This window comes from Cystoisospora suis, assembly GCF_002600585.1.
Source record: "Cystoisospora suis strain Wien I chromosome Unknown contig_6150, whole genome shotgun sequence".
NCBI classification, from domain to species: domain Eukaryota; phylum Apicomplexa; class Conoidasida; order Eucoccidiorida; family Sarcocystidae; genus Cystoisospora; species Cystoisospora suis.
Genome location: NW_027158939.1, coordinates 388 through 18,990, shown reverse-complemented (window position 1 = coordinate 18,990; position 18,603 = coordinate 388). Strand labels below are relative to the sequence as shown.

General features: G+C 55.1%; 1 protein-coding gene across 1 annotated transcript; it reads left to right on the top strand.

The window, feature by feature from the left end:
• Positions 1 to 346: 346 nt before the first annotated feature.
• Positions 347 to 17,443, top strand: CSUI_009837 (endonuclease exonuclease phosphatase domain-containing protein). Its single transcript, XM_068069946.1, has 14 exons — positions 347 to 4,470; positions 4,732 to 5,003; positions 5,587 to 5,856; positions 6,464 to 6,637; positions 7,085 to 7,458; positions 8,457 to 8,536; positions 9,051 to 9,604; positions 9,872 to 9,990; positions 10,575 to 11,331; positions 11,632 to 12,229; positions 12,833 to 12,885; positions 13,304 to 13,578; positions 14,165 to 14,302; positions 14,520 to 17,443. The coding sequence occupies exons 1-14, from the start codon at positions 1,122 to 1,124 to the stop codon at positions 16,477 to 16,479; spliced, it is 8,973 nt and encodes a 2,990-aa protein (XP_067918078.1). The 5' UTR covers positions 347 to 1,121; the 3' UTR covers positions 16,480 to 17,443.
• The last annotated feature ends 1,160 nt before the right edge of the window (positions 17,444 to 18,603 follow it).

Below are 18,603 nucleotides of genomic sequence, written 5' to 3'. Positions count from 1 at the left end.
ACCTCTACAACTGCGTCTGATGCTGCAACATCCTAGCAGTCAGTGCTTGCGCACACCTGTGAACGTGGGGCCCAGCGGGCGGGTGCCGCCTTTACACAAAGAAACGTTCAAATGGAAACCTGGCTCCGGTTCGGGTTCGGCCTTTTCTCTTTGGTGACGGTGCGATTCTGCCTCGAACACTACGAGCTTCACCTCCCAGTTCAATGACCGAGCAAGCTAACCTGTAGAGGGACCTCTGCATGCGTTGTCAGGTAAATAACGGGCCAGAGCTGCTCCAGGTCAAGGAAAAAAGCTCACCAGGTGGCTCCCTGTTCCTTTCTCTTCGGGTCGCTTGGTTTTTGTTGTCAATACGTACGGATACGTCAGAAGGGAGGTTAGGAAAGGTCCTTAGGCTTTCCTTCCGTGGAGCGAGGGAACCCAACACAAGGAAGCCCCGGCAGTCAGCCAGCTACTGGAGGTCGCTCCGCCGGTGACTTCATCTCTTTTCAGTCAGGTTATCTCCACTTCTTCTCGTATTTAAGGAAGCTCGCTCTGTCCTTTTCCCGGGTGAGCGCCTTGTCCTTCTAAACCGATTTACGCTGTTGTCGGAAGCCACTTCCTTACCTTCTTTTGTGTCCGCCTCTTGCCCGTGCCTCACACGAGAAAGCGACAGGCGCCTTCTGCTTCTTACCCATCTACTAGGTGAATGTGGCGAAAAATGGGACTTGTTTGCTCTGGTAGTTCCGTTTCTTTTTTGGCGGCTCGAACACAAAGCGTGCATCGCCCATCGAGGGTCATGGACCTTTTATGGCGAAGAGTTTTTCTCTGGCAGTCTATCTCGAGAAGTCTATTACGTGTCATTCAGTTCGGAGCGTTTCTTATTTCTTTTTCCTTTTAAGCTTCGCGTGCACAGGTCCGGCGCTCTTTTCTCGGTGTCTGTTCTCGCCTCTTCTCCGTGTCCTGTCTGCCGGCTTCGCCTCTTCTTGCCCCGGTGGGTGTTTGGCTGCGTTCTACCCCACCAGCGGCTGCGTCGCCCTCACTCGACCATACAGCGACAGTCAGTTCTGAAGGTCACGCTGCGTCTGGCAATGGGAGTCTTATCGTGACGCGTCATTAGTACAAGAGTGTCACATAGCGCACTCATGGAGGCTGGCAGCCACGCCGGCGTCCCCGACGGGGGAACAGCGCGACTCAACCGGACACCGCCCGATCCCCTTTCCCTCTCAGACTTGAGTCCAGAGTTTTTCTCGTCTTCTCCCCGGTCTCCTTCGGCTGTTACTGGAGAACCCTCATCCGTGAGTCCTTCGAGGGGAGCATGCGGAGAGGCTGTCTCAGCAGCTGCGTCAGAAGCAGCAGGTGTTTCTCCTTCGTCGGTACGGTGCAATGGGACTGCGCCTCCTCCGAAGTCCCCTCCTCTACTTTCGATGCCGCCCGATGGCAACACCGCCGCAGGTGTCGGAAGTGGGAGCCAGGAAGAACCAAGGGGTTGCGTGCCCTCTCCGTCTTTAGGTGCGTCTCCTCCCGGTCTGGTTTCCGCCAGGGCCGGTGTAACCCGGGTAATGCGGCCGGCTGTTCTTCATCCGCTGCAACATACCGGAGACGTAAACACATCCACTGCTGCTCCGTTACTCTCGGAAGAGCCAGCAGGGGGGAAGAAGAACCCGGCCGTACGGCCGGGAACGGTTGACCCATTCGCCTCCCTATGCATTCAGCCGCGGCCAGCGTCGTCTGTGGCAACAAGGCAGCGAGGTGGCTGGTCTTCGTCGAGGGCTATTCGCAGCCGCGAGGGGACGGGAAGTGTTGAGCATCCTTCGTCATACGAGTCGTCTTCCCTGGAAGCGTCGCCTGCTGATCCGTCTGTGCAAGGTGGCGGGAACTCAAGGAGTCCCCTGGCGTCTTCGCTGACTGCCCTTCCTGCCACTTCTCGTCTGGTCTTCCCTACTGCTTTTTCCGCCATTCCTCCTTCTCTGCCGGCGTCTCTCCAACATCGCTGGCGTGTGTGTGTCTACCGCCACCTTTTTCTGATTTACCCGCATCCGTCTATTTGGGCGTCGTGTCAGTCTCCACCATCGCCGTCGTCGTCAGCGGCGTGTTCCTTGCCTGACGTACGGTCTTCGTTTTCTTCTCGTTGCCTTCCTCCTCCACAGCCTACCTCTCCTTTCAGCCGAGATCTTTCTCTTCCGTGTCTTTTTATTGACAGGCGTAGTGGGGCTCTCCGCCAGCGCTTGCTTTCCCTCCGGACGGGCTTTCTTCTTCAACAGGTTGCTCCTCGACTAGCAGCAGCGGCGATGTCCGCTGGGGAGCTAACCGAAAGGGATATGGAGCCGCCACCGTCTTTTGGTCACTTCCATCTTGCCCTTGATTCTGATGCTCTCCTCGGGACCTTGACCGTCGGCGGAAGGAGGTACCTCGTTCTTGTCACTGAATCGGAGTCGGTGGCTGATTTTGAGGAGGAGGAGGCGCCGCACTCGGCTGTGTACGCTCGGAAGACGGAGCTTTCCAACAAGAGAGACGACAGTAGGGAGGACACCAGCAGTGTTGTCGGAATCGGAGATGGCAAGTGGTCGAGACGAGTGGTGAAAGTAGTCAAAAGAGCAGTTTGTCTTCCCTACCATGTGAAGAACTCGAGTGCATCCATAAAGAGAGAGACTGAGACACTGACAATTGCAGAGCGTGATGCTACAGCTGGCCCGGGTAGGAAGGGTGTACCTGCGTCTGCTGCCGCGGTGGTGAGGGGCTTCGCGGCAACGGAACCCAGAAGGCAGCTGAGTGCCAGAAAGTTCGGAGCGTCCTGTCTACCCCAGGACAAGCGGAGTGCTGCACCATGTTTTTCCTCCCCGTGTTTGTCTTTGTCTTCGTCCTCCTCCTCGCCTTCTGCTCATAATGAGGGACTTAGTAGTCTCGAGTTGCAGTGTGCGGCAAGCCGGCCAGCGGTCCCCGTACTGGACCTGTCGGGACACAGACCAGAGATACGGGACCACGAGGACAAGATAACTGATTCTCCAACCGGTCTGACTTTCTCAGATCTCGATCGGACACCTCGGCGGGAGGATCCCGATGAATTGAGAGCAGGTGCCCTTTTTGAGACGTCAGGGACAAGCGCATGCCACGATGGATGCAGACAAGACGGGGCCAGTCTCGCTGTGTCAACTGCTGCATTAACAATTCCAGCGCAGCCGTCGCAAGGTGAAAGTATCGCGACGTCTCTCTTTTCAGGGCGGATGGCTATAGGGGGACTCGTGAGTGCCGCGGCAGACAGCCTAGGCGGAGCGTTAAGCGAAGGAGGGAAAAGTAATTCAATGACGCAGTGGGTGTCACAACAGTTAGGTTTGGCCCAGGGTGCGGCCAATCCCCTCTTCAACCGCTGGCTGGGCGAGGGAGTGACGGCCGGTGGAGGGGAGGAAATGGAGGGGCCTCGCCCTACACAGGGAAAAGAGACAGAGGCTTCTAGCGCGGGGTTGTTTTTCCCTGGACTTGCAGGTCAGACTTCGGAGCAAGGCAACGATGTGGCGAACGGAGCGGAGGAGGGGAATGGAGAGGTGAGGAGGCCAGAGACGGAAGGCTTCATAGCGGGACTAACTAGTGGAGCGGGGGGAAGCCGGTGGCCGTTTGGGCTCTCCGAACTCGCTGCAGCTGCGGGGCAGGTTACTGCGGACCTCATGAACGGCTCCGTTGGAGGACAGGCAGGGCAGTCAAGGCAAAAGGAAGCACGGTCCGCGTCGCATCCGTCAGCTAGCAATTTTCTCCTAGGAGACGGCCACTCCGGGCTTCCTGCGCCTGTACCTTCCTCCGCCTCCGTGGGTTTCGCTGTCAGGCAGCACTCAGATAGGAACGGTGCAAGTATCCATTTAAGCAGCAACAGCGATGCCTTTTCTTCCGTAAGTGTAGCGTCTGCGACAGTGGTGTCGTCGAATGTCGTTGTTCGAGACCCCGAAGACCCGTCGTCCGCTCCGACTGTTGCAGTCACCTCATTGACTACGAGGGTTACGGAAGACATGTCAGCAGTAGCCGAGGCAGACAGGTATGCCTCTGCTGTAGAGAAACTGTTGTGTAGCTGTTGTTATTACTCGTATGACCTCGAACTTACCCGGAGTCTTCAAAACTTGGAAGACCTTGGGGTCTCGACGAGGCGTCAGAAGCTACCGGGATACGCAGAGCGTCCCGGAGGGGAAGCTGTTGCCTTTTGGTGGAAGTACGGCGAGGGAGAGGGAGGTAAGAGTGGCGTAGTAAACGAAGCGGACAGGGAGTCTAATTGTCTTGGGGAGGCAGAGTCTGGCCGCCGCGGCAACCAAGCAGCAGGACAGTCATCTGGAGGAAGGGCCAGTGACGGGACGGGGGAAGGAGGCGGAGGCGGCGATTCGCTTGGTTACAGCTGGAACGGTGCCGGCCTCATTTCAGTTGCAGATCGGAGGTTTACTTGGAACGTGCAGCTTTACAGAGAATGGGAAGCTGCCGGCCTCGACCAGCGGTGGATGGTACCCCTCATTCAAGGTAAACATCTGAAAGTGTGTTGGGAGAGTGAGAAGCACCAAGCGCAGTACCTTGCCTGCTTCATTCAGCAGTACGCGCTAGCGTGTTTCGTTTCCACTTTTGCGTCAGTTGGTTTGTCTCTAACCGCTTTCTGTCATCGGTGGTCACGCCCAGATTCAAGTCACTGTGCAAACGTGTACCTCGCTCGGATTCTTCAGAATTTATTCCCCGCGTCTCTCGCTTGAAGCCCAGGATAGCGATTGTGTTTTGTTTATTGTCCAGGCTACGTTGCTTACGTCCGAATGGAAAGCACTTCCTCTGTTTCGTCTCCTCCGCTCTGCCAGCGATTCCTCCCGGCTCGTTCCTGCGGCATGGTGGCTCCCCGACAACAGGTGTTGCCCTCTTCTCGCTCTGCGTCCCTCAGGGGGGAAGAGACAGAAGAAGCGGAGGGACCGCTGTTGGTGCGGAGCGTGGAGCTGCTTCTTATCTGCCGGAGAAGCTCGAAGCGCGGTGGCACGCGCTACAACGCAAGGGGGATCGATGACGAAGGAAATGTAAGTGAGGCGGTATGTGAGCAGCGAGCCGCGGAGGATCAACGTGAAGCAGGACTGAAGACAGGGATGGCTGTTGGAGCCCAGGCATAGAGAAAGTGGGAACAGGGCTCTCTTGTGTCTCAGTTTCTGAGTCTAGAGCAGCTCATTGCTGGCGGCAGTGTGAATCGGCGCTGCTGAAAGACTAATCCGAAGTGTTAGCGGGTCTGTCAAAATGGTGGACCCTTGCACAGGCGCAGCTACCCTGTGGGGAAAGAAGGATATGACTCTGTCTGTCCTGAGATCAGCACCGCGTAGGCTTCGGTTTTCCTTTTTTCCGACGATCGTTTCTTCTCCCCGGTGTCGGGAGGAGCCTTTTTTTTCTCCGTGTCCGGTTGTTTACCATGTTCTGGAGTCCCTGGAGGACGTTGTTGAGGATGCCGAAGTTTGAGAAGTCGCGCGGCACTCGGCAGGCATCCCTGTCTCTTCCGTGGTCTGTCGCTTTGGTGTAGACGTCGCTCCTTCTTCTTGTCCTTTCTCTGCTGCCCAGCACTGAACACGGTTTTGTTGCTTGCTTTGTGTCTGCCTTGTTGCTCTCTTTTGTCAGGTCGCTAACTTTGCAGAGAGTGAGCAGCGGGTACGTCTTATGGCGTACACCGCGCCTTGCTGTGCTGTTTCTACACCTGGCCTGCAGTCTCCGACGGCAGACCCGCTGCTTGCCTCAGGAGAGCGTTGCGCAGAAACGCTAGGGCGCTGGGCGAGTTTGGTACAAGTCCGTGGCTCTGTCCCTGTTTTCTGGGAGCAGACGGGGCTCACTGCTCAGACGGCGGTGACGCGGAATACCATCCTGACTACGACGGCGTTTGAGAAACATCAAGTAGGAGAGTGAATTCTTAGCGCCCTGTCCGCGCTGCATGCGCCGGAGTACGTGCTGCGTCTGCACGAGAATATCGGGGGTCTCTCTTCGCTAGCGGGGTATACGTCTTAATACTTTGCTCCGCCATGGTTGCGTGCTCCCTGGGAGAGAGTTCTCTGAACAGTGCGGAGAGATTGGTCACTCATGTTCTGGCATCCCCGCGTATCGGTTTGTTCATAGGCAGGTTCTCTGATGTATCCTGGTAGGAAACGCCCGTGTGGCTGGAGTGCGTGTTCAGAAACCGTGTACAGGTATCACCATTCCGGGCGTTCGAGTTAGGCACTCGCTTGGGTATGGCGTAATCCACTTTGTTATCCTGGTCCTGTCCGTCATGTCGGTGTGCTGCGCGGATGCTTACTCTTTGCGGTGGATAGCAGTGCACATCCAGAGCAGTCTGCATCCGTCCATGACTGATGTATTCCTGTTCTCATCGATGAATGGGGCCTACCAGAAAAGCGTCCACGAAGACACAGAGTGTCCCTAGGCATCAGGCACACCTTTGGGTGGATGTAGTGCAACCGTTGAAAAGGGTTGCTGACGCGCTGCTGAGTGTGCTGTTTCGTTTCAGGAAGATTTGTTTAGTCGGTACGGTCCAGTTGTGTGTTATGTGGACTTGTTGAGTGGGTCGAGAACGAACGAGGCGCGGCTAGTCGCGGCATTGGAGCAGCAAATTGCTGCCTACGAACATGATCACCCGCGTGCACCTGGTGTTCGGCATGTGCATTACGACTTTCACCAGCAGGTCAGAAGCAGTACATGAGAACCTCGGCTTGCGCGGGCAGGAGCGCCTTGCACATTTCCTTTGGTCTTGTCCTGGTGTTCGCTTCAAGTCCGTGTAGACCTGTCTAGGCACACTTGAAGCGTGTTCTTGCAGCAAAACCCGCTGAACGAGACCTAGTAGTACTTTGATTATCTTAGCAGCAACGAGTGCACCCTGTGCGCGAAGCAAGACAGTTACTGGGGAGTGCGTTCATTTTCTGTTAGTATCTCCTTCCTCGCGTGTCGCCTGCTCCAGGGCGTCTGGTAACGCTCTCTTTCGGGTTCATGTGATGCCAGTATTGAGGATATCGGTGTCCGCGCGGTGCGGAAGGCGGCCGCGTACTTGGTTCTTCGTCCGCATTGTATTCGCCTTCGCACAGCACACCTGGGGTGCGCAAGTGAGCGTGTCGGGCATTCCGTGCCTCTGCAGGTCAAGTCGAAAGCGTATGAGGCGGCACTGGGAGAGTTTGTGGAGACCCGTCTTCTGGATGCTGCCGCTGCTATTGGATTCTATTTGGAGCCATCTCGCCGATACCGTAAGAAAAGGCAGGCCTGTGTCATGAAACAGAGGCAGGGCCGCGGCGATGCACGCGGAGCAACCTCAAAAGGTGAGTTTTTCTGTCATGACGATATCCGACAAGGCACGCCGCGGTCGGCTAGCCGCAGGACAGAAGACGAAACAGAAGGCAGCGGAGAAGGAACCGAGAAGGCGGAGAACGAAGCGGCGGACAGAGGTCACAAGCAGCGCGGGGTGCTGCGGACGAACTGCTTGGATTGCTTGGATAGAACCAACGTTTTTCAATGGTAAGCCTCTAATCCTCGCGTCCCCGCGAAATACATTGGCGAGTTCGCAGATGCACTGGTATGAGCGGACGGCATGGCTGTGGCACGGAGTCACGCTCTGTGGTTCGAAGAACGAACGGAGAGTGATTAAATTTCTACCGCGGTGGCTAACGGAGGTCAGCGGCATTTGCGAAGAGACTATAAAATGGGGAGGCTGTGCAAACCTGTTGACACCAGCTGGTAGCCCCACTTCGGTCAAGGCCAAGCAGACAATTGATTTCTATCCGTATAAATCGACGTCGTTTCATCACGGCTTACAGGGGGACATTTTCCTACAGTTGTGTAGGCGCGTATGTTTTCAGTCACAGGGACGTGGCTGCGTGCCAGCGTAGCTTAGTAGTGTAGCCTGTTGAAGTCAGGCCTTGTGAGAATACTCGGAGGAAATCATCCTGGACGCTGCCATTCGGATACGCACCAGAAATCCCTTCTTAACGGGAAGAAGCAGTCGAGACTCCGAATGTTGATTCAAGTGCGTGGCCACACTTGGGCGGACAGTAACTGTTGAACGTTGAAATCACGAGGCCGGCAGCGATTCCGTAGTGAGTTCAACGGTCTTGAGAAGACAACGAGGGTCTTCAAGCCACGACACACGCCTCGTCATTGCAGTAGCCAAACTGGCTCTCTTCAGAGGGGTTCAATGAACAAAGTGCAGAGCTTCCCTCGGTCTCTATGTCCCGTATGGCGGTGTACAAGAGTACAGCGTGCCTTCTCTGTATGGACGGACGGCAGCGGATTCTGCTGGTTCTTGGTCAATCATATCAGAGCGAGAACACTGTTCGTCGGGCCTTACCCGTGCGGTAGGTGCCGCCGACGTCCTGGCTTTCTTTCGGCTTGTGTGTGTAGGCACCCTTGTGCTTTTGAATCGTGAAAATTTCTCGAGAATTCATATCTTGCTGTGGAGGTGAATGAGAGGCTGGGCTTCAACAAGACTTTCTTCCGCTGTGGTGTCGGCATGTCAGGTACTTCTGCTGGTTCTGGCTGAACCAGCACCTGCGGGCAAATCATTTCGATTCTTTCCTTCTTCCTGTCAAGCGGCGGAGTAAGTGGTGTAGTCGATTCATTTGCTCCGTCGCCGTCTCTTCGTTTTTCTTTGCCATACCGTGGCGCGGTCACCTGCATTCAATCCACGCACCTGGTGTTTTAGGTGTTACTTCGTTTGCCTACTTCGCTTTTCGCTTTGACTGCGCTCCTGCGGCGTGCAACTCGTGGTCTATGCCGTGTATGCGTTGTGACCTCTTCCCTCTTCGGAGCCCACCTCAAAGCTTCTTTCTTATGCGGTGGTTGCTTGGATTCTCGCTTCAGTCTTTTCATCTTCTTTCTTCTGCGTGGTCAGTCGTGTCCTTGTTCCCCCATCTCCCGGTACCTGGCGTGCCCCTGCAGCCATCTCGTGGTGTTCCTGTTGCTGGCGCGTATTTCACAGCCCGGAAGTCTCCCTGACTCGTTCCCGCCCACTTTTCCTTTTCAACAGCGTAGCTTGGGCACTTCCTGTGAACAGACCCTGCTTCTGTTGTCCGTTTATTCGGGAGTGTCCTCATATTTCGCCTCTTGTACAGACCTCATCACGTGTTCGGCTGCGTCTCCCTGCCACGGAGTGACGAATCTGTCCGCACCTTTCTTCCGCTCTCCTTCGTCGTCGGGGAGGTGTGGCAACCTTATTCTTTTCGTGGGAGGAGGAGGTTTTGCAAGCAGCAGCGGGGCTTCAGGGGGCCTGGGGGTCCATCACCGTACAAAGATTAGAAGCAGAAGTAGCAGTCTGCGAGATCCTCGGAGCACTTCCGGGGCCGCTATGGCCGGCTCTGAGAGACGAGGAGCCGAGTGGAGTGAACGGACTGGCTCCAAAGGAGCCGGCGGGGGTTTTTCATCAGTCTCGTCGTCTGGCGGGAAAAAAGCGTGGCACAAGAATTCCGGTGGCTCGCACGTTCGCGGCACATGCGTGCCGTCGCCGGCAGGGGAAGGAAGGGACAGGTGGCCCGGCAGAGGCTGCAGCGAGGAAGCCGGTGCAGGAGGGACAGGTGCACGAGGTAGGGGCGCTATCTCGGGTGGCGATGATGCGGAAGAGGAAGTTAGTGTCTTGAGAGAAGAAGTGAAGCGAATTTGGGCTGATCAAGTAAGTCGCCCGTGAAAGCGGGAAGTTTACTGGATGCGAGTCTCGCGGCTCTGAGGCATGCAAAGAGAAAATGACTGTTGTGAAGAAAATGAATGCGAGAGAGGTGTGAGCCGCCGCTTCTCTCGCCTCTACGTGTTGCTGAGTCTCTGCGTCGGCCTAATCTGCTATCTTCATGTTACGAGAGGTGGGTCTTTCTTTAGGGTCTCAGACGGCGAAGAGATTCCAGCAAGCCAGGATGAGCGTCCCAATGTACATGTCCTTTTTCAGGGAGACAGCATAAGTCTCTTGTATACTGGGACAGGTTCGGTTTTTACGTCCCACATGCGGCAGGGAGGCAAAGCGACTTTCTCCAGCAATTTAGACCACGCCTTGAAGGCGTTGGGGCGGTAAGGTTCTACCCGTGAAGGCTGCAGCAAGTAGCTGCGGTCTAGCAGAATCTTCCACCCCTGTTCTTTGGACGCCTCTGTTCTCCTTTCTTCAGATAATGCTTCCGCAGCAGCCTCCGAGACAACGGGACCATAGAGAGGTGGCAACCGATGCATGAATTCACGTTGATGTTGAGAACGTAACGGATTGGTGGCCGTGTTAGGTATACGTGTGAAGCTTCAGTTTTACGTGCGGCCTGATTTGTTGGAGTATCGCTGGCTTCGTTTTTTCTTGCTCCCTGTATCGTCTTGGACCGCGGTTCAGAAGTACTCTGTAGTGCTTTTTGTCGAGGTACCTGACGATTTCTGCCTGTTGCTGGTTCTTACTTTTCCGGTTGTCGAGTTTGCTTTCCTTTTCCTGAGTGATCTGGGACTCCACGTTTTTTCTTCCGGAGGGCTTTCCTTCCTCCCTCCTTTTGGTTGGGCTATGTCTCCATATCCCCCTCGTTCCAGGCCAAGGGGGCTGTGAACAGGACATTTGTGACTCTGTCTATCGCGCGTCCCTCTATTCATCCCCGTGTCTGTTCGCATTTTCTTTGCGTTAGGTTTTATCAAAACACCTTCGAAGACACCTATCGCCAAGAGGTCATCGACGTTTTCCTCGGGCTGCATCGCTTGAGTGTGTCTACGTCATCCCCCGCCGAGGGTGGCAGTTCGGACACTTCTTGCCGCAAGACGGCCCTTCTTGTGGGCAAGAGAACAACGACTACCGCAATGAAGCTCGCGTCTCAGCGGCAGTTAGAACTATCCACACCTCCTCAATCGTCTTCAACCTCGCCGGGGGCTTCCGACGGCACGAGGCAGCAGTCGGCACGCGGCTTCCGGCCGCAAAGCAGAAACGGTTTCTTCTGTTCTCCGTTAGTTCACGCGTCAGCAACATTCGAAGTGTCGTCTACTGATAGAGATTCCTCCGTCGGGGAAGCCAAAGCAGATAATTGTACGGCAGGCGTCACTGGTTCAAGGCAGGACAGTGCGGGTAGCGGGGACTTCAGAGCGGCCGCCACTGCAGCGCCTGCTCTTGTAAACGACAGTAAAGAGCACGCCGCAGGATCTACGGTTGCTCAAAGAGCGGTCGGCGCGGCTAGAAGGAGCACCCCTGAAGAGCAGGCACAGCAGCTACGAGGAGAAAGAGAGGCAGGTGTGAAAGAGGAAGGAGCAGGGGGATCTATGCTGCCGCTGCGTGTCTGGGTTGGAACCTGGAATTTGGCAGGAAGGGATCTTCACGAGTGGGAAGACATCGAGGAGTGGCTCACGCCCGTCAAACAGCAGGCTGACTTGTATGTCTTCTGCATTCAGGAACTGGTAAGAAGGTGAAAGAGAAAGCCAGCGGCCACTCACTGGAAGCGGAGGGCTTCCTACTGAAAATTCTGTAGAGATTTCCGGCGTGGGCTAGTATGTCTGAAATCGTCATTTTTTTCGTGCTTATACATCCTTCCGCCATGTAGGGTTCGCGCGGAACTGTGAGAGTGTTTCCGCGTGGATGGAACTTCAAGGTTCACACATCGGGAGGGCTTCAAAGCGAGCAGGAGCAGTTACATCAGTACTTTCTTAACACAGCTAGGTAACTAGCGGATGGCATCGCTTTGTCTGTCTCTTTTACAGGTTGAGCTTACCGGTTTCCGTGTGTTAATGAATCTGAAAGACACTGACAAAGAAGCCCGCTTGGAACAAAAAGCCGCCGCTGCCTTGAACAACTTGGCACACCACTTCCCTCAACCTCCATTTGCTGCGTGCCGTCAACAGCGACTGAGCCGTGCTTTTTCTCATGAACCTAGGCGCGGAGCTCGAGAAGAAAGCTTGCGTTCGTTGAGCTCCATTGTGTCATCGTCCTCTTTTGTCTCCTGTACAGGGTTGGGTCGCGATGAGGGCAGCACCTCAGAAAAAGGGAGGGGAGAAGATGACAGTGGGCGTTTTGACGATGAGGGGGGGATTTTTGGCTATTTCAAAAGGGACGCTCAGCTCTCGTCCGGCTTACCTCTCTCTCTCTTCACGGGAGGCGGTGTCGACACAGGGTGGGCGGACGAGGGAGTCGGCCGGAGACAGGCGTCCCGAGGGGTGTCAGCTTCTCCCGGAGTAGTTGAAGGTCCCAGATCGGGTGCTTACTCTCAGGCCCCCACGTTTGTGAAAGTTCGCTCGTGCTCAATGGTTGGGCTAATGATTCTGGTCTTCATTCGGACGGAGCTCAAAAAGCTCCTTGCAGGTAAGCAACCATGGCGATTAGGACGCTCCGGTGTGAGTTGTTACTCCGCTCTGGGGGGCAGATGCGGCGTTACTCGTGATGCTTCGGGGTATGCTCGGATTCAGATGCCTGATTGCTACGCATCTGAACAGACAGTGGGTCTGTTCAATGCAGGCTTGGAGTGTTTTGACAGTGGGCAACGGCAGTATGTCGCTCCATTGTGAACTATCGACTTTGGACCGCTGCATCTCGCGCGTACGTCCGTCAGCTTCTACTATAGAGCGACCTGCATCTCGTTTCGTGCTTTGTGGGGCGACCTGGCATTCGCGCCTGTGACAGCTTAGTAGTGTGCCCCGGGCGTATCAGAGAGGAGGACGATGATAGCAGTGTAAGATGAAAACAGTTAATGTTCTATACCGGTGTGCACTGCACTAAGTTTCACGTTGATCAGGAGCAAGTGGCAATCTTTTGAACTGTTCTTCCCAGGTGGGGGAGTTCTCCTGGAGGAACCCTGCGAAGAAAAACTCGTCTCTTGGGTACGGAAGAAGCGGCTGACTGACGCTGTTCCGGGGGGCCTTTTTCTCGTCATAAGACCTGAGCTTTGTTTGCTTGTCCTTTCCTCAGGCGTTGAGATCTCTACTGTCAAGGTCGGTCTCAAGGGCAACGCGGGAAACAAGGTACGGCTAGCCTAGAAGTTTCAAGCCACTTCAGCTCACACATCAGAACTTGATATCATTGTGAGGTTATTGTGGAGATGTCCTGCTTCAGTCCGGGACGTGAGCAGACGAGTTCGGTTTTTGTCAGGGCACTGTAATACTGTGTGTGTACGTGCGGCTCGGTAGACCGTAGTCGGCATCGGCTGGACACGTCAGACTTTTCGTTGTCTGTGGCTCTGTGGCGACATAGTCGTGTGGGACGCAGTGGCGGCGTGGAGTGGGGAGTAGACTCCGCATTATTAATGGCTCGCACTGAGGCGCGTGCCCGCTGATTCAATTTCTTACGTAGCCGGACCAGGGGTAGTTCGGAAGTGTGTGTGAAGAAACCTGCGTAGCTGGGAGTACACTAAGAGAGCGCCCGGTTTGTTCTTTCCTGCAGGGGGCGGTCGGCGTGAGCTTGCGGATGGGCTTGACTTCTTTTTGCTTCCTCAATGTGCACTTGGCGAGTGGCCAAGGCAGCAGTCACGAACGCATGCAACAGATGTCTCAGGTGCTTCAGCAAGCATTTCAGTCGGGGCCGGCATACACGGCAAACGCTCTGGAGCACGACTACACTGTGGTCGCTGGGGACTTCAACTTCCGCCTCGTAGCAAATCATCAACAGGTTGTAGGTGCCCTTAACCATCCGAAGAGCGCCCTTTTGAGTCTGCTGAAGTAAGCGTAGAGGGAATGTGTCGTGGGAGAGAATTTTGTTTCTCGTAGGTGTATGTGGCGCGATTTGATACATCTCCCTGGGTCTAGTGTGAGACGTTTTTGTCTCTGAAGCGAAGGGTGCCGATTGAGTTACTGATGCTGCGCTCTTGCAAAAAGTTGACAACAGCGTTCTCTAGCCGGAAAGCTCTGCGAAGCAGACCTGTACCCGAGCCATCTCCAGGGATTTGGGGCGGAATGGCTGAGCAGCGCCAGTTGGCAAACGAGGAGTGCTTCGATATGTCTTTCGCGCAGCGTTTGTCTCTGTGGGCTTGAGTTCTGGCGCTTGGTTCGTGAGCCTGCGTTCGATGTGGACGTTGTCTTTCTCATACGAAGAAAGAGGAGCACGCGGGTTTGGCGTCGCGGAGGTGGGAAGAGCATGCGTGTAAGTTGTCCAGATCGGGTTACAGGCGGGAGTACGAAGGCGGAGGCAAGGCGGAATGAAGGCATTTCTCCAACGATGAGTCTCTTCGTGGTGGTGTGCTCTTTTTTCCTGGTATCCTCAAAAAGTGAACTCTTGTGTCAGGGCTTACATTTTTGTTGTTGTCAGGTTGGATCAGTTTTACATAAGTCAGCGGCATTCGCTTCCCCCCTTCTTCCACTTCCACGAAGCCCCCGTCGAGTTCCAGCCGACCTACAAGTACAAACGCAACTCGTCTCACTATGATCTCAAGCGCACTCCGGCTTGGTGAGACGGCTACAAAGTGATATCTTTTTATTTCTGCTTTGGTCCCGCTGTTCTCGCGATGCAGTCTGCATATTACAGCGTTGCTCACTTTGGGGAGGCTGCGTCTGGCCCGCCAGGGGCCCGGATCAGCGCGTACTTGGGCCGAGCTGCTGAGAATTGTGTCGTGCGGCTCTCCTGCGTCAGTGCGTGCTACGTTCTCCCTGGCGTTCTCGTACAGGTGCGACCGCATTCTCTACTGCGGCCGACGCGTTCACCGCCAAGCCTCGTTCTGCCCTTTGCCATCTCGCTCTGAAGACCAAGTCACTCGTGAAGACAGCTCAGCGTCTGCTGCTTCTCCCGGCGTTGCCGCAGCTTCCATGGAGGCGGGGAGCAAGGATGGTTTCCACTCTTCACCCACCACGGCTACCTCTTTTTTTCGAGATCCTTCATCCAGTCATCGCGATTCTGCCAGGAAACCTAAGCCCGAAGAAGACGGTCTCCCTCCTCCCTGTCGTCCCCTCACGGTTCTGTCGTATACAGACCATCCTCGCTATTTTTCATCTGATCACAAGCCAGTGTCACTGGTCTTCACCTGTTCAGTTTGTATTCCGGGTCTTCTAGACCTCTCAGCGGCGGCGCCAGGAGCTGACTTCTCAAAGCCAGCTTCTTGCTTCTCCGGTCCGTCTGGCATCGGATGCACCGGCTCGAGAACGCTCAAGAGGCCTCCCTTTTTGCCTTCTGCTTCGTCTTCGGGGGACGGGGGAGGGAATGGATTCGTGCCAGCGGAGGTGGTGGCGCCTTCTAAGGAACCCGCGGGTGAAGGTGAGGGCGTGCTCCTCCAGCGAGACGCCGAGTCGTTCCCTGCACGGGGGCTCGTGGGAGGGCGGGGCACCAGAACTTCTCTTCTCGACGGAAGCTCGATGATGCTTGATGAGGTGCAGGAAAGCGGTGAAGCCGAAAGACTGGTTGACGGTTTGGCGAGAGCACGGCCAAGCGCACGAGCTGGTAATGGTGGTCTTTACGCGGCTTCAGAAGAAACAGCCGAAGAAGGTCAGTGGAGGGAGGAGTTCGCAGAGGGCATGCGGGGAGGCTGTATCGAAGAGGTGAAGGAGGGTGCGGGGCGTAGAGCACAAGAGAGGACAAGAGAAAGAACGGCAGACCGAGAAGAAAGCAGTGAAGACGGCGAAGGCGACATCCCTACAGATTTATCTGATAATGAGGACGATGAAGCCTCTTTCACTCAGGAACGGAGCGTTGCACCGCGAAAGAAAGGTAGGGAGGGCAGGGAGATGGTTGCTGGGGCCCTGTGTGGACGAGAAAGCCAACTGCACTCTACTACGATTGAGACGCGTCAGGGCTCGCTTCTCCCGAGTATGGATCTCCTCGACATGGATTTCTGTGAGGCCCCGGCAAAGGAAGAGGGGGAGCGTGGTTGCTGGAGAAAGCTGCGGGAAGGAGGAAGCATGTCTGAGGAAACACAACGAGCTAAAGGAAAAGGCTATCTCGTGTGTGAACAGACTGTTGTTGAAGAGGAAGAGAAAGCGCCTCGAGAGAGGAGAAGCATGTCGCTTGTAGATTCGGGGTTCTCCCCGGAACCCGAAAGCAGAGTTACGTTATGTCAAGAGGGTACGTGTGCACCCTGGCACCCTCGCGAATCACTGCAGCACAGCGGCCAGAGAGGTGAGAGAGCTGGCCGCCTCACATCGTTCTTGTCTACGGACATCCTAAAGGAGGTATCGCTCGTCGAGTGGAGAGACGATGGTTCTCCAGGGCAGTGTCGATGCGCTGGTAGTGTAGACCTAATACGAAGTTTTGAGTCAGCTCGCTTGGAGCACGGTGAGCCCGGGCTGCCTGTTGTTCTGGGAGAAGACTGCAGTCGGAGAGGAGACCAGGTGTTGCCGCAGACAGCTGGTTCTTCGAGACTGCCGGCACCGGAAAGATCAAGTCATCCGGAGGACGACGGCAGCATCCATTTCCAGTCGGGCACGTCGGTCGGATTGGCAGCTGGGGAATCAGAGTCACCCTCAAGAATCTCAGGAAAGCAGGAGGGAGAGGGAGAGAGCGGTCCTCAATCGAAGCAGTGGTCGCTCCTCGACTTGGATGATGTGGGCACAAAACCGAATTGTCCCGCTGCTTCACTCGAGCGAACACGACAGAGCAATCGAACGCCCACCTACTTCGATGACTTGCTCTCATGAATCCGTCGTTCGCGCTGCTGGACAAAACAGTGTGGAGTGTATCGTCTGTAGCACACGTTTTCGTTCTTTTGCTAAAGTGGTGGCTTTCTCTCCGTTGCACCTGGACAACCAGAGTACCCTGCATCACTGTGCTTTAATATCGTGCAGTGAAAAGTGAAACGTATGGCGCACATCACCTTGTGTATGCCCGGTACGTTGTCGGCACATGTACAGATTTGTACACGGTGCTCAGAGTGTCTGATAGGTGAGTCCGCATTTCGGCGGAATCCTATGAACCGTCAGCAACTTTTTTTTGAGGCGTTGCTGCACTCTTTTTCGCGTGTGCTGCGCTTTATGTCCGAATCGTTAGAAATGGCCCAGGCGGATTTCTTTTCTTCTGTTTCTGCGGCGCCGGCCGACCTATCGCGAGTCGAGAATAATGGGTTCGCGCGCACGAGGTGAGCGGCGTCCCGAGTATCGTTTGGAGTGGGTAATTTCGTTGTCGAAAGCCATTCGGGTCTTTCTCCCTCGCTCCGGTTTTTACGTAAATTCTCGGCAACACCCCAGGAATTGGGGTTGTGTCCGGCGTCGCCCCGAGGTAAAGGCGTGTCCGACATTGCTTGCATGGAAGTGGTACGCGAAGTGGGGGCAAAAGGATGGTCGGTTTATCGGTTGACACGGAAGCAACAGTCGGAAACTACTCATGTTTTTCCGCGAGGAGCTTGCCGTAGCCTTGCTATAGGACCCGGAGTGAGAGTCGGTTGGCGCCGGGGGGAGCCCCCGACACTTTCTACTACGCTGACTAACCGAAGGGATCAGCTGGATTCCGAGGTTCAAGGTCGTGCAGTAAACTTTGTACGTATGGAAGCATGGTGTATCGATATCCTACGACTTCAAGGTTATTTAGTGTTGGTTGGTATAAGGAACATCGGTGTATGGGCATCTGCGGTTATCTCTGCAACAGAATACCATATTTGTATTCGGGTACTACGCTCACATGGTGTCCAGGCGGGCGCCAAGATTGAACTCCTCCGAGGGATCTGACTCTGGCTCGCTAGAGCTCAAACTCAACGTCTTGTTTAGAACAGACCAACAGTGAAACTCCTAGAGGACTCACTTGCATAGATCTTCTAGAAGAGCAACCTAGAATCCACGGTAGAAGAAGTATTATATCAGTTCAGTGCAGAAGCCTCAGGAGATAAGTGACCTAACTTGTATGAGTAGGCGGATGATTGACCCCCAAGAGTGTCACGCGTGACGATAGATTAATGGACTGATCGTTTATGCACCTGAGAAACGTGAGACATCGTTAACATAGCGCGGATCGAACCCTAACGGTCAGACCGTCAGCAGCTAATCCTTGTATTAGGAAGGCATGCAAGCTGAACAATGTAGAGAGTTCGACTGTGGATTAATCTGAAGAGAGAATAGGCGGGTCCGGAAGAGAGCACGGTGCAGAGCTAGCGAACAGCTAGCTAAGGAGAGAAAGGGGGTGTTGTTGCTGGGGAGAAAAGAGTCTTTTCTGATCCTTCGACAATCATGGTCGAGAGAGTGGACGGAAGAGAGTTTACTATTGAGAGGACAGTGAAATAGTCCACCCGTATCTCTCCTGGCGGAATTTTCTACCTCCGTTTCCGAGAAGTCCGTCCTGGAAATCGACTAAGGGCAAACTGCCCGCTTCCGCCACGCCTGCAGAGACTTGCCCGTCGGGAAAGGGAACTGCCGGCTTGTCCGGACCCGCCCCATCTGTTTCAAGGGTGCCTTTGGGAGGGTCGTTTCAAAGGCCGATGGCTGAACCTCAGATCGCTCGGGAATCGTGACACCTCAGACGGTATTCGGACCCGCAGGAACGCAGCGGGGACGAGCAAACGCCGCATTCAGTACTCGGTCTGAGCTTTACGAATGCAGCGATGCCACTTGGTCTCGGGTACGCACCCAGCGTTCTTGAGTCGTTTTGATGCATGAACTATTGGACGACCTACTCCATGAAACCGTCCTAGTACGACATTCCGGTGTTCCGTACATCAGCCGGAGAAAATGAAAAGCACCTTCGCGAAGTGCTGCAGAGACTGCGTTTCATGCTGTGGGCAGTAAGGAACACGTGAGAGTCCTGGCCGAAACCTTCTGTGTTGTCTGCGGGATCTG

What these genes read in the sequence shown, in the direction of transcription:
- CSUI_009837 (XM_068069946.1), top strand. Translation starts at nt 1,122, where the DNA reads ATGGAGGCTGGCAGCCACGCCGGCGTCCCCGACGGGGGAACAGCGCGA. An exon ending in TCTTCCTGTCAAGCGGCGGA is followed by an intron (nt 8,537 to 9,050) that starts GTAAGTGGTGTA and finishes CCTCTTGTACAG; the next exon opens with ACCTCATCACGTGTTCGGCT. An exon ending in GCCTTGAAGGCGTTGGGGCG is followed by an intron (nt 9,991 to 10,574) that starts GTAAGGTTCTAC and finishes TCTTTGCGTTAG; the next exon opens with GTTTTATCAAAACACCTTCG.